We start from the raw sequence: 14,763 nt of genomic DNA on the forward strand, positions 1-14,763 counted from the left end.
CCCTGAGTGAAGAACGGAGTGATCGAAATCCGGGTGAAGAAATCCATTGCGGGAAGATCTCCACGGAATACTGGAAAGATTGAAATCTCCTAGAACGACGATCTCGTCAACCGATTTAGCATCTTCGAGGATAGTGAATACTGAGCTGCAGTGTGCGTCAATATATTCGATGTCACGGGCTCGATCGGCTGGGACGTACAACGCACACAAGTATAACTTACGGTCGCCAAGCTCTATTATCGTGCGGTCCTGTTCGAGGCAATCCCAGCAAGTCTTCGCAACAACTCGTGCCTTCAAGTTGCGGTTAACTGCTAGTAATACACCACCTCCAGTAGATTTACGGCTATTTCTAAGGTTCCGGTTGCAACGAAAAACCACGTTTCGACAAAGACGATGATGTCAAAACTGTTATCGGAGTTTCATACTCTGTTGCGTTTCGGCTTCGCCTCATCAGAAACCGACACTAACTTATTGTCGGAATAGATTAGCGGTGCTCGAACGGGACATCACGTTTGATCAGTCGTTCGATTGAAACACAAAGTGTGTTTTAGTTTTAAGGGATTTGCGTCAAGCCGGCGCTAATCTATTCCGACAATAAGTTAGTGTCGGTTTCTGATGAGGCGAAGCCGAAACGCAACAGAGTATGAAATAAGGATTTGTGCCCTCCTGTACAAAGACTGGTTTTTACCAACAAATTTTCACCCTAGTGAGAAATTTTGGTTTTTACCAAATTTTTCTCCTTAGGGTGAAATATAGCATAGTGTTATCGGAGGCTTCAAGGCGATATTCCTCAACGGTTGAATTGATACCACCAACGTTTTAGTAGTATAATAGCAGTTTTTCCCGTCGTTGACCAAGGCTGAAGATCGAAAAGCTTTGAGGCAAGGAAGAGCTCACCTGCCTGCTGTAGGTTTGCGGAAAACCCCTCGTCTCAACTCTGGTGGGAATTATGCGCCCGGTGACGGAAGGAACGAGATTTCTTGGGATGAATGCAATGCAGCTGGACTAGGTATTCAGCGTTTAAACTATTCGAAATGGATATATACTTGACGCGGTAGGAAGTTTGGAAGACCCTTTCTCCACTCCCGCACATAGGACCGGGACGACTGGTGAACGCTGGCTGCAGTAGCTGGACTGTGACGGGGGGATCGAGGGCTTCCATAATACAAGCGGCGGTGCATCTCTGTATCCTATTAGAGAAATCTATCCTGCTTTGGATGGTCGAAATTAAATTCCGGAACGAGTACTCCAGTTGGCCAAGTAGACGCTTTGAGTGCAGTGTCCTTTAGTTCGCTCGGAAGCTCAACTCGGAACGAGACGAAATTGAGTTTCGTGAGATCGGTATCTTATTAGGCCAAGATAATTGCTTTGGGTGTGTCGCTTATTCCCAGGCATTCTTGGGTTATAGCAACAATCTCAAGCACTGTATGGCTCGGGTCGAGGCGGCTCAGATAAACCCAGAACTGATCCCGTTTCTCAGCAACTATTCTGATTTCTCGTTGAATGGCTCTAGTGCCACAGACAGCGGCGGAAGTACCGTGAATTTTTGCATAATTTTCGCGACTTCGTTTTGGAATGTGCAGGTCCTCTGGAAGTCGCTTGATAAGCAGCCCCCTTTGAGCTACAAAGCCAGAATCAGCCGGAAAGTGAGTCTTAATGCGGCTCGAGAGATTTGAGCATTCAGCAATTTCAGCATCTCTCCTCGACATCTACCCTTGCGATTGTGGACGAATCAGTGTACGCAGAGAGAGAATCTAGAAAAATCTACCACAACCTTTGGAATAGTTGACTCTTTGATCAGAGGCAGGGTCACACCCCTTTTCAGACACCTTTCGTTTGCTTCAGCAAATTTTCCTCAGCGCGCAGAAGAAATTCCGGACCTTTGAACCACTCGTCAATGACTTCAGTGCACGGATTGTTGCCTGCAGGTTTTGGCTTCTGAGCGGTCTTTCGTTGTCCATATCTCCTCTACTTGACACGCTACGTATTTCGTGTACCGACGATGATCGACGCGTAACCAGACCAATACTATTGCGGAATCACTCCATAAATTGCGCTGATTCACCTTTACGCTGGGATTCTTGTAAAGGTACGACACCAAGCGTCTGCCCAGAACTACCGCTTGTAATTCCATGCGAGGAATCGAGAGTGGCTGCAGCGGTGCGACCTTCGTCTTGGCCTCGACTGTCGAGCTTTCCTTTGTCCTCTATATTGATCACGGAGAAAGTGACTTCACTTTCGTCAACGAAAACATGCCATTGAAGCTGATCATACAACTTTACGTCCTCTTAAGCAAAAGCGACCGCCTACGTTCGCTACGTTCAAGCATAGACTTTTGCTTAAGATAGCGACCGCCTACCTCAGTCCACGGAGAACTCTAGCACTGTTAGACACCCAGGTTCTAAGATGGAATCCTCCCTTCTGGGGTGTAGTTCCAATTTCACGCGACGCTGGTTGTACCGATATACCACCCCTGAGTAACATTTGTCACAGTCCAATGCTTATCACTGAATTAAAAGAAACGATGATCTCTGAACACATTTATTTAAACAATTTAAAGTATGATATTATTTCCAAGATTTACATGCAATTAAAATTTTTCTCTTCTCTAGTTTAAATATTATTCTTAATAAACAAAAACAAGAAATAAAAATAACAAACCAAAACGTAAAAGATTTTTTTCTGGCTGTTCAGTATCATGGAATTTAGTTTTTAGCACGAGTCACTTAACTCCTGCTTCAAATCGTATTCTCGTCATCGTTCAAATTTTGGCACCATAGAATTTTACATATATCTACTACTGTATTACTCTGACAGAAACAATAACTTATCATACTCGTTTATAGTTGTTTTACATCTAGTCACGAAAAAACAAAAGAAATAATTTTGAGTACTTGAACACTTTTAGCTGAATACACTACTTTACTGGAGCTGTCGACTAGTGCTCATAGAGAAACTAAATAATACAACGTTTCTAAGCGATCTAGGCAGTAAACATTCGAAATAAAAACAAGTATCCGACCTCTTTCCGATTCGCCGCTGGCTGAGTAAACAAACACAGATCCATATCGCAACTATTCTAGGAAGCGTTTCGGTTCCTCTCAGCTTCCACCTAAACTTAATACTGTACAGTTCTTAACCATTCATAAGCGATCCTCCGCCGCCCTCCCGGTTTCTCACTTCACCTTCATCTTCTCAACCAGTTCGACGTCCGTACGGTGGATACCTCCTGCTTGGATGCGGAACGTACCCAGTTCCAACAATCATCTCCTGCAGTTCCCCGACCTGTCGCATCGGTTTCACCTGCTGGTGAACGTAGGGAAGCGAGGCAAGGACGTAACTTTCGATCTCACATTCGTTGGAACCACGCAGGATTCGGAATCGGCCGTTTTCACCCCACCATTTACCCCAGGAGTTGACGGCGATCTAGAAGTAAAATAAAACGGGTTAAAATTATCGCCTAACGGTATGCAACTTGCTATGGTGGAAGCATGGAACTCACCCAGTACTTGATCACATCGTAACCTTTGCATTCCTCTCCCCAACCGATCAGCCGAACCGAGTGATAGCCGGCACGTTGATCGGCCGCCGTTGATGCCGCTGAGTGACGATAAATGCCTCTCTGGTACGAGAAGAAGTCGCGGTGGACACGCATGATAGCTGGAAATTGTCGATAACGTTAACTTGATCTTAAAGCGAAACTAAATCTAGGTACCTTGCACCGGTCCGTGTTTTTTGATCTCGATCATGATGTCGGTTTCGTTGTTCAAGCTGAATGCCGGACCCATTTTGTACATGTTGGTTCGATCCACTTTCGTCGGTAGATCGCAGTTGGCAGTGACCAGCGTGTCCGAATGACGGATTTTGCACGCATTCTGGGCGGATATGTACGGGTAGCATTCTTCGTTGACAGTTCTGATGGGTGGAAGATCATTTGAGTCTAATTACATGACAAGTGAATTAAATGTACTCACCCCACTCTGCGTACGTAGTTCCAGGCAGTATCCAAATGACCTCCACTGCAACCTTGGGTTCGACGAACGCACGAAATGATTTGTTGTGGAGCGAGTTGCACAATTTCACGTCCCTTTGACAGAATGGCAAACCGATCGGAAGCTACCGAAGCCGTAGAAATGGCCCACGAGGATCCACACCAACCTGAAACGGATAAGCGTAATGAAAAGAATCACTACTAATGAAAACCGAACTTACCTTGATCGCGAACATCTCCGATAAAACCTGGCCAGTAAGTAGTTGCGTCAAAATGTGTCGGCAGATGTTCCTGGGCGTTGGTGAGACGACTCATCGACTTCACCTTGAACTTCGGGTAGAATGTACCCAGCCGGAACGTCTTTCCTTCATCGTATTTATGACCCCACCATTCGCTGTAGTTGGTAGCATACCAACCAACCGAGTCTTGTAAATGAGCCAGTTGCACCAACAGACTATCATCTACCAAACAAACATCATCCGTACATTTGACGGTGCCGTCATTTTGACATTTACTGAAAACGGAATTCAATCATTATCAATCGTTTCAGTGGAAGTTGAGTTCGTTAACTCACCAGGTATTGCAATTGTCCACCACGGCTGGATCGAATGGCGTGAAAGTGTGACCCTTGTGTGAACAAGCTTCCGTTATTGGCTCCGGTACCATTCCAAGACACACTTCTTCATAATCCGGGCAGCAATCTCCAGTTTCGCCACGTTCGCAAAATTCGTCGCAGTAGCAGAGTGTGGCTGTTTACGAAATAAACAAACAAAAGGTTTTTAGTTTGTAGTCAGTCTAGCGAACAATCTAGGTGGTAACTCACTGGAGATGGGTTGCGAACAACCATCCTGACGATTGTTACAGCATTTGTCGTATCGCCGGGCGGCGCAGAAGGGACCAGGAAACTCCGCACGGAACCGATTCGCTTCCACCAGGCTGAACACCAGCAGCAGGGCAGTTAGTTTGAACATTTTTACTCTAGATTGTTATTCTGGAATCTGAGAAGAAAAACAGGAACTGATCAGAATCATTCAAATACATCAACATTATTATTAAGCTGACCAACTCTGATGAAAAAATTTCACACAGGATGAGAGAATTTTCGATATAATCAATCAAAATGCACAATTCGTAGTGTACGATGCTAACGCTTGAACGCAATACAACTCGCATGCAAAAGAATGGAGCATTTCGTGACCTTGTAGGTTGCGCATCCTAGCATGCGTTGAGATATTCTATATTTTCAGCAGATATTATCGAATAAATTTGTATTAATTAAGAGAGATTCCCAGTATTTTCGACGGGTAACACTATACATTCTGAAAAAATAGTATAAGTACTCATGAAATAACACCAATCCCTCTCCGCCAAAAGATTGGCTCATCTTCACAGGTCATCGTCCAAAGTACCAAAGTATGTCTGCTCTCTGAAGTTCAAGAGCGCAGGGCTACCCGAAATAAACAACAATGCGAAGCCAGGAATTTTGGCACGGCCCGATGATATCATCCGAAAGCGCGCTGCAAACAGAAGCGTGTCAGTCCTCGAGACACAGCGCTACAGGTGATCGTAGTTTATTGCTGCCGACGAAAAAAAAAATCCATTGCTCGCAAATATCGCCCAGGTATCGTCTGCAAGCGATAACCCACCGCTTCTGATTGATGAAGACGAAAATAAACATCATTCGTTTTTTTTTTGATTCGAATCGAAACCATCAAACAGCATGCGCGAGCTCCCCGTCGAGAATCATCGTTGGACGCGAAGAATAAGGTGAGTGACGAAGAGAGTGAGTTCCATTTCGGCGGCGGCGGCGGCATTGCATCGTCAGCTGCTGACAGGCAGGCCTGTGTGTGACCGAGTGCCCCCGGCGGCTGTTTACTATCAGCAGCGTCTTGTGGTCGTTCGCTACCGTGGAAACGCGGATTTGTTTTGTTTTGCACGCGTTGAACCACCAACTGCCACCGGTCTACCTGCCTGCTTACCTAGTGTCCGCTAAATAGAGCCTGCTTGACATTGAATGACATTCTTGGCGGCAGTTTTGTTTGAGCAGCACTTCTTCGCACTGCACGGGGTTTGCCGTAGTTTATTAGCTGAACCGGACTATTTAGCGCGGTAGGTGATTGAAAATGTCCTGTGTGATGGATTAGCGGTGATGTGCGGTTTGCAGCCAGGGGATTTTGAAGTGCTCGACAGGTAGGGGGTAATTTCACGGAAGTATTTGTTATTTTGACTTTACGTATTCTCATTGATTAGGTCATAACACTTGAACTGAAGCCTGGGACCGATTGGACAGATCGTGTCGGCCTTATTCGTGCAATGAGATGCATCTGACAATCGGTGAAGTAAGCAGATGACAGCTTCATATAGAAGCTTTGACAGCAAAGAAAACAACCAAGCTGTTGAGCCTGAAAGATTGACACTCAATTATAAGCAGTTCGATTTTGAAGTGTTTGTTAACTAGGCTGCAGCATTCGATAATACGGATACACCTTTTTCGTATTTTTCTGAATTGGAACCTTGAAAATTTCATCTTCTTGCTGGTCCAGTGTTGAAATCAGTTTCGGAAAGTCAATAATCCGCAATGAAACTAAGTTTCTGTTTCCAATACGAATTAAAACGAGACTAGTATCTACTGCACTGTGCTATTTAGAGGTGTGAAGTTACAACAACGACATTCTGAAATACACTGGAGTTATTCTTTGATGTTTTTCTTGACGTCTAGGGTGCTTTTGATAATACGTCCTACATATCAATTCACAAGGCACTGGCAAAAAGGGGAGTCGAAAAATCGACAGGAGACTGGATTTTTGCAATGCTCAAGAATCGAGAGATCACAGCCACGTTGGGAGACATTAAACCATCTATAACATCCAATAGAGGCTCACCGTCGATTTCTCACGGTGAGCGAGCCGGTTCACTACTGGGACATCCAATTATTAAATTTCCTTTGCTACAAGCTACCTACGGTAGTGCTTGGGGCATCTTGCCTGTCCAGTAAAGCATTTCCACCTCCAATGCTCGGTATTTTCTGAGATGTCCGTCCGCATACGTCGTGATCTGGTTCCCCATTGCGTCACGAATCAGCAGCCTCCGAAGATGCAATCCACCAAGCCAGTCGAATCCCTCGACCTCCGTCATCTTTGGCCCCTCTATTTAGGTAAAACCGAAAAGTGCTCACACTGAGCACAGCACAGATTTGCTAGAATTTTTGTCTCTCCTCGACATAGATCAGAATAGCACCGAGATTACCGTACGCCCACTTCTAGATTCCAGAGCTGTGCACAACTTCATCACCAAGAAACTTGTGAATTCCCTAATCCTTAATCCCATCAAGGTGCTGGGATCGGTGAATTCACCAAGTGGATCAAATCCAAAATGACTGCTATGATGAAGTCGGAGGCGACTCCGTACTACAGCAAGCTTGCGTTGCTAATCCTCAAGTGACCGACGTTTCAATTGACTTTCGAAGTTATCGCTGGCAAACCTCATATTCCACATGCCATCCAATATTGAGAAGTTTTTCGATGACGACGCGTACCACGAGCTGCATCATGGCAGGGAACATCTATCTGGAAAAGGGACTACCGTTGCTGATACAAACTGCGTTTGGATGGATTGTTTTTTAGAGAAGACATCAACCTACCGCTATCTGCCATCTGACCACTTTCGATCGGAGCCTGGAACAAGCTCTGTAGAATATCTGAAAGCTGGAGGCTGTTGAACCCTGCTAACCCCATAACAATAGTGAAATGCACTTTATTCTACTGCCACCATTCGCGGTCGTTATCTCGTCACTCTTCAAAAACCAATAATGAAATTTATGGATACACGCATGGCGCGTATGAAGCATCTAGTTGATCTAACAGCTAACGTGGACCCGCACTGTTATTTCATGCACCATTCTGTGTTCAATGAATCTAGCACACCGAAATCGTCAAGATTTTTCGCTCGTTGGATATGTTGTCCAGGAGGACCTGCTGTCGATCGTCATGAGCTTTCGAGAATACCCAAGCCCCTTTATGGTCGATGTCAAGAAACTGTACCGGATACTTGAAGGCATTCTTTGGCATGCCAAACCACGACGAACCATTTGCAAACCGTTATGTACGGTTTTGCATTCGTGTCATTCTTGGCAATTCACACCCTTCAACAAACTGCGCAGGACAAAGAGACACCGCTGCCATGAGGAGTCATTCATAAATAACGTAACGCGTTTAGGGGGGGGGGGGTGCTTGACAAGTTGTGATATATTGTGACAAGTGGGGGAGGGGGAGTAAGCTGAAACGTTACATAACATGTTTTACTGAAGAAAAAAATTTTTTTTTAAAGAATTTGTTATGCAATTAGAGAAATTTGTGACAATTTGTTACATGGGAGCAGCGGGGAGTAAATTTTGTGCAATTTTTGCGTTACGCAATTTATGAATGGTTTCTGCTTTTAGGCTAGATTTTTACGTCGCTAAATTGTTGTCGGGAGCCATCAATGTCCAATCCGCCTTCGCCAAGAAACGTCCGCCTTGCTTGCGTCAGCTGGGCTTCCGTTTTAGCAGAGACCATACCATTTCTCTAAAATTCTTATTGAAGTTCTGCAAGAAGATTTTTTTTTGTCACTGTATGACCTCCAGAACGAACAATCGGTATCCAATCTAGTACTAGTACGGGGGCGTTATAGTCTGATACGATGCATTTCAACATTGCCAACAATCGTTCTAATCAAACGGAAGGTAGATCTTCGACCCTCGGACTGGTTAGTCTGACAATGTTTTGCACGAGAAAGGTCTTTCTCGTCTGGTATAGATGAATGTGAAAATACGACGATTTTGCGAGAATAGTAAAATAAGGTAGTTGAATCACCGACGAACCGAATATTAATTCGTCAAAAGGGCGAAAGTGTTTTTTGTAAACAAACTTGTTTCGCTCATTAGTCTGCTGCAGACTGAAATTTCATGAAAAATATGCGTTAATGTAATTTTTAATGTTGTCCTAATTGTTTAAATTAAAATACGTTGTTACACAAGCGGCGTCTGTATAATGGTTCGCGTGGTAGTCTTCGTTCATAACACAACAGTACGCAAAAACCAAGGTGTATCGACGTTGTACAAGGTATGCTAAAACAAACAAACTTTCTTTTAGCATGTTGAAGATCGTTTTTCCAGCTCTTTACTATCCTATGTATGAACTATTTAACAAAACTGTCCGTTACAAGCAAAAAAGTAACAGAATACATACTTTTACAATGAATTCTGAATACTGTTTTGATGCACACATACGCAGCTGAGGGAATTGCACACCTTCTGTAATATCAAGATACTTATCGAGAAGCCTGCCCAGATTCAAACATGGCGGAGCGATCTGTAGTAGTTTGATAGTAGTGATCGCTTCATTTCAAAACAATCGTTATTTTGTATGGGACACTTTTAGAATGCCTCTGTCATGTCGGTTCGTCGGTGGTTGAATGCCGGAATTGGAAACAGTTGATAGCCGGAAAACAAGAATAGGCCTCCAGGACGAAGTGAATTGAATGGCGATGGGTAAACAATTACAAGGTGTATAGGTATAATTACCTATTACTCTGCCTTGTAGAAATTTGGGAAAATAAATATCAAAGTAATTGAATTATTATAACAAATGAGCCAAATAATACTTAAATCAGTGCCAGCTACGCAGTTTTGTTATTTAAGCATAGGAGGTAAGGATTTTTAGAACTTTCCAACCTCTCTCTCCACCCCAGAAAAGAGTAAGATTTTGGTGAACTCCCCCTCCCCCTAGGTAAGATCTTATCATGACTTTCGCAATTAAAAATCATACTGTTAAATCATTAAATAAAAAGATAGCGAAAACGATACGTATAGAATTATTACAACTAGTCTCGCCAGTAGAAATTTCAGAGCAAACCGTTGACATATATTCAGAAACTCCGATTTGATCCACAGGATCTGCTTCGCTATATTCCACTTCCTTTGAATCTATTTTCTTGTAAATGTCAAATGAGTTTATAAGGGTGCGCGACGTTTGGCATACATACGTTAGGCATAAGTACATTAGGCATAATGGACGTTAGACATAATTCACAAAAATATAAAAGTAATTGTAAGGCTTTCGTTATTATAGAGATATCAATCCAACAATTGTTTTTTCGGGTTTAACGAGACTCTAAAATGAAAAATTTCATGCGACATATTTATCCCTTGTAAGAGTAGGGTTTTTTTCTATTTTTTCCGTGGACGAGATGAAGAAAGTATCCCTTGATTTAACCCTAGAACGTTGCACTGGGGTACAAATGTACCCTAAGCCTTCTTTGGAGCCGTGTGAACACGAGAATTCGGTATTTACCGACCTGTGACCTAACCATAATTCAATTTAGAGTTCCTAGTAAGAGTAGGAAAAGATGGTATAGCCAGTTTGCTTATAGCCTTCGTGGAAGCAGGTGTCAAAGTTGGCGTGGCGTACATTTGTACCCCAGTGTACGGTTGCCGTTAGTGTTTCGTCAGGTTCGTGCTGTCAGTGAAAATGTGATTCGTGACAATACCAGTTTAAATATTGGTTGTTTTACTACGTAAGTACCAATTAGAATTATAAAATCGTTTTAATTATTTATTTAATTTAATTTAATTTTGAAGCGGAACAAAAAATCGTTTTCATTTTAGCTGATTTTTATTGTTTTATTGTTTATTTTTTATAGTTTTTCAAAGCAATGGCTCGCAAGTATAATTTGTGCACAATAACTGCTGTAACAGTAACATTGCGTGTTACAAATGTATTACTGGTCAGAAATATTTATTTCATTTCAATTTCCAACCCATTTCCTGGTATTTTTCAAAGCTCGATTTTTAAACTTTCACTCTTCAAAATAATTGCACTTTTCAAAAATATGGAAATTCCATTTTATACCCTTTCAAGACCATTCTTTCAACTTTTAGAATCATTTGACTTTTTTTCAAATCGGTTGAAAATTCACAAAGTTATAGTAATTTTTGTGTAAAAAGTCAAAACAGCGATTTTTTCACTTTTTATTTAAACCAATTTATGTATCATTGATACAATAGATTCTGTACTTTCACTTACACAGCTGTTTTCGCAATTAAAAAACGAAGAAAATGATATATTATACATTTCTTTTGTTTGCATTTTTACCTACAAAAATTGCGATCTAACGCGTGGGGTACATGTGTACCCCAGTGCAACGTTCTAGGAAAACTCAAGTGCAAAGTTCTAGGATTAAGCCAATAGTTTGGTACAAGCATTTTTCAAGCCTATTATATGTATAGCCAATACAGTGTAATCCAAATATTTAAAAAAGCCAAATAATGAAAAAAACATTAAGTTTTGCAATGTTATACACAGCGTGACGATACCTTTTTCGATTCGGTACCTCGTCACAGTACACAAATAAACTCTTCCTTGTATCAGACAGTTTCCGTAATTCTATTTTGATGGCCTCTAGACTATAATAATTGAACTTAATAGTAAAGGAGATAATCAATATTGAAGCAGCAATATTCTTATATTCGTTGAATAAATAATGAAATGCATCATTCTTTCTTTCGTGAGCTGTTCTTCTAGTGCACATATTTTCTTCTGGGATAATTGCACCATACATGTATGTAGGAGCTAATACAAGTTGATGTGCGTTATTCATACATTAAGGGGTTATATACAAAGTTGTGGCGTCAAAACGAGCTAAGTTCGTGATTTTTTTAGAGGGTTTTCTGCATTTTTTAGAGGGTTGATTTTTTTAGAGGGTTTTTTTTTACAAAATTCAAAACTTTTTGAGCGACTTGGCGGAATGTCACAATTAATCTTCTTAAGACAGATGTCTTCCGTTTAATTCCACTATATTAATAATAATGAAAATCAATTACTTTTCAGCATCAATCAGATACTAGTATTTCAACTATTAGTTGTAGTCTTCTTCAGTGTTGAAAATTTCTATCTTAGTCATTTGCAAATTATAGGTTTTACGTAGAGAAATCAAAGCAAGCTGAATTCCCGCATACCACGCAATCGGTTTGCTTCTTTTATTTGAGTTCAGATTTATTCGAGTATATACAGTAGAATAAAATGTTGATCGAGTTTGATAAGCTTCCAGAGTAATTCTACCACATCTAAAAAGTTCAAAAATTTACGCTCTTTTCATTCTAGGCTGTCACCGCCAAAGATTTATTTTCTGGAAGTGATAATTTATGCCTAACGTCCATTATGCCAATCGTCCATTATGCCTAACGTCCATTATGCCTAACGTATTTATGCCTAATGGGGTACACCCAGTTTATAACCTCTTCTCGCGTGAATTTATTCTGAGTTCCAACTAGAAGTAAAATACCTTGCGGGTTTGAAGCGAAAGTTTGAAAAGAATGAAGTTGGTCTAACAACTCGAATCAATACATCTTAACTTGTAAGGCATATCTTGACTCCAGGTCCTCGAACAGTACAATGTACCACCAAGAGCCAAGAAATTGGCAATTTTGTTTGATATACAAAATGTTTATGGTGCAAGGAGTTCAATATATGGAAGCTGTATAGTTGTCACTGGGCTGAAGGAAAAAAATTCCCGAAGTAGAACGACTCGAAAAAGCGATTCTCGAAAGTTTTTCTTCCCCGCAGAAGCATCGTCAGGAGAGAAGACAAGCAGGGCGAACGAAGACAGCTTCGTGCCCGCCGCTCAGCACTTCTGTACGAACGCTATTGCTGCGAACAAGAGTGTGAGAAGAACCAATTTATTGCGAAAGTGAGAATGACGAACCCACTGAAAAGTGGGTATGCACACTACACGGAGCGCTTTATTTGGTCAACGATGGCATGTTTTTTGCTTGTCTCTCGTTCTTTCTGCTGTGGAATTTGTGCGTTGTGCGTATTCGACCTGTTCACCCGTTGAGTGCTTACTGGAGGTGTGTTCTATGGGATACATGGGAGTCGCGGCGGAGTGTGAGTGACGGGAGTAAGGGATGTGTGAGCTCTGCGTGTTTTTGTTTCTCGGTGCATACAGAAATATACAGACTTTGCATGTTTTCTATTTCTGTATCTTTTATTCTGATGTGATTTTTATGCATTAATTTTTACAGGGGTCAATTAGGAACGGCAGCGGAAAATTTTGGGGTTATAGCGTTTGAGGCTTAAAATTGATTCGCGAAAAAAGCTACATTTTTTATGTCACCGTGAACTTGTCCTGTACACAACCCTTTATTTTTTTTCCCGAGTGCATTTATCGAAATCCGTTTAATTCCCAAAAATGAAGTCTACAGCCATCTCTTCTCAATGAGTTTGCAATAAAATTTCCGTTAATTGTGATTTTAATGTAGTATTTGATGTTTCTTCTAGGTTCGGAATACAGAATACTTGCAAAATCGGGATAATTTTGCCGAAACGTTTATCTCACAAAAGTGATCCAATTTTTCTGTCACATTGTTTAGATGACACTCTCATTATGTTAGGCAATCCACAAGCATCGATGCCAGATTCTCGTGGCAATAACTCTGTATAATTACTCTACATGAAAAGGAACAAACAGTGTTTTACCCTATTTAGGAATTGTGTGTTTAAACCCAAGCCGAGTATTGAGAGCAGAATGATTCTTTCAAATACACCGAGCACCAGATAGTTTCTTTTCACGACCACAATTCATGACCGTTCAGAACAAGAGAGAGTATCAGCAATTTGCATAGAGCATGGTTTGGGTACATTCGTAGGGTACGAGACACTAAGCAAACCGTGGGTAGAACTATTCGAAGCCTCGACAAGTATCGACTCTAATAATGTCGTTCACGAACCCCAGAAGCATATGAGTTGTCGTGATATTAGTCCTGTTCTTTTGCACACCATATTTTCGTTTCGCTAGAGCAACACATTTGAAAGTGCATTGTCCGGCTTAGATAACTCTTCGGTTATTCTGCGCTGAATTTTGACCCTCCCAGTCGCATCACATAGTTAGTTCTCATGGAAATCCATACTGAAGTAGGTTTTCCCAGTTCGTTTCAGTTCACTGAATCGTACGCTGTCTTGAAAACCACAAATGGATGGAGAATCCGCTAGTCGTATTTCCGAAATTTGCCCAAAATATAACGCAGAGTTAACATCCGTCCTTCGCTATTCGTCCGTTTTGAGATTCACTTTCAAACAATTCAACCGACGGACGCATTTTGTTAAACAGAACAATGCACTTATAGTCAATGTTTGGGATCGTTATGCCTAGACAGTTATTGCACTCGTTTATGGCTCCTTTTCTAGATAGGCCATCCAATCAATTCGTAAGCATTTCTTGCTATATCCAAACCATCCCAGTAATCCAACTGGTATCGAAGTCGAAGTGCTCGGCAAACTTGTTGAAGCAACGAACCATCGCTATAATCGAAGTATTGGCAGCGAAGTTAGTGTTACGCGTTTCAATGTATAGCAATTTTCGAGGGAGAAGAATTCGGGTTAAGGCGTAGCGGTTGATTAGTTCAAGGAGATCGGGTAGATCGCATTCAGTTTCGATACGAAAATGGCCTGGTTGAAATCGCTACAGCCAAGTGTCAAATCGTCGATGCCTACGTTATCGAGTCCGTTGCTAATAGCTTCAGCAAAACATTTAACAAATGATACATTTTGTCGAACCTCTGGAGGAATATAGCCGGCACATATGTTGAGAAAACAGTTTTTCATTTGAATCGGGGCGAACACGAGTTTGAAGTCCGCAGCTGCATTAACGTGTACTACTGCCAAATTCCTGTGAACAACTATGAGTACTCCTGCGTTAGACATTTTACGATTATTTCGCTTATCGCGATCGCTTCTGTA

General features: G+C 41.7%; 1 protein-coding gene across 2 annotated transcripts in view; it reads right to left on the reverse strand.

Annotated features, from left to right (window-relative positions):
- Positions 1 to 2,525: 2,525 nt before the first annotated feature.
- Positions 2,526 to 14,763, reverse strand: part of LOC131686760 (uncharacterized peptidase C1-like protein F26E4.3) — a 205,449-nt gene continuing 193,211 nt past the window's right edge. For both annotated transcript variants that reach the window (XM_058970728.1, XM_058970729.1), the window contains 7 exons: positions 4,815 to 4,989; positions 4,566 to 4,740; positions 4,213 to 4,505; positions 3,975 to 4,158; positions 3,716 to 3,915; positions 3,503 to 3,660; positions 2,526 to 3,426 (listed from right to left, as the gene is read on the reverse strand). In XM_058970728.1, coding sequence (XP_058826711.1) covers positions 3,196 to 3,426; positions 3,503 to 3,660; positions 3,716 to 3,915; positions 3,975 to 4,158; positions 4,213 to 4,505; positions 4,566 to 4,740; positions 4,815 to 4,962 — 1,389 coding nt within the window. In that variant the 5' untranslated portion in view covers positions 4,963 to 4,989 and the 3' untranslated portion in view covers positions 2,526 to 3,195. The remainder of the gene's footprint in view (positions 3,427 to 3,502; positions 3,661 to 3,715; positions 3,916 to 3,974; positions 4,159 to 4,212; positions 4,506 to 4,565; positions 4,741 to 4,814; positions 4,990 to 14,763) is intronic.

This window comes from Topomyia yanbarensis, chromosome 3 (assembly GCF_030247195.1).
Source record: "Topomyia yanbarensis strain Yona2022 chromosome 3, ASM3024719v1, whole genome shotgun sequence".
NCBI classification, from domain to species: Eukaryota; Metazoa; Arthropoda; class Insecta; order Diptera; family Culicidae; genus Topomyia; species Topomyia yanbarensis.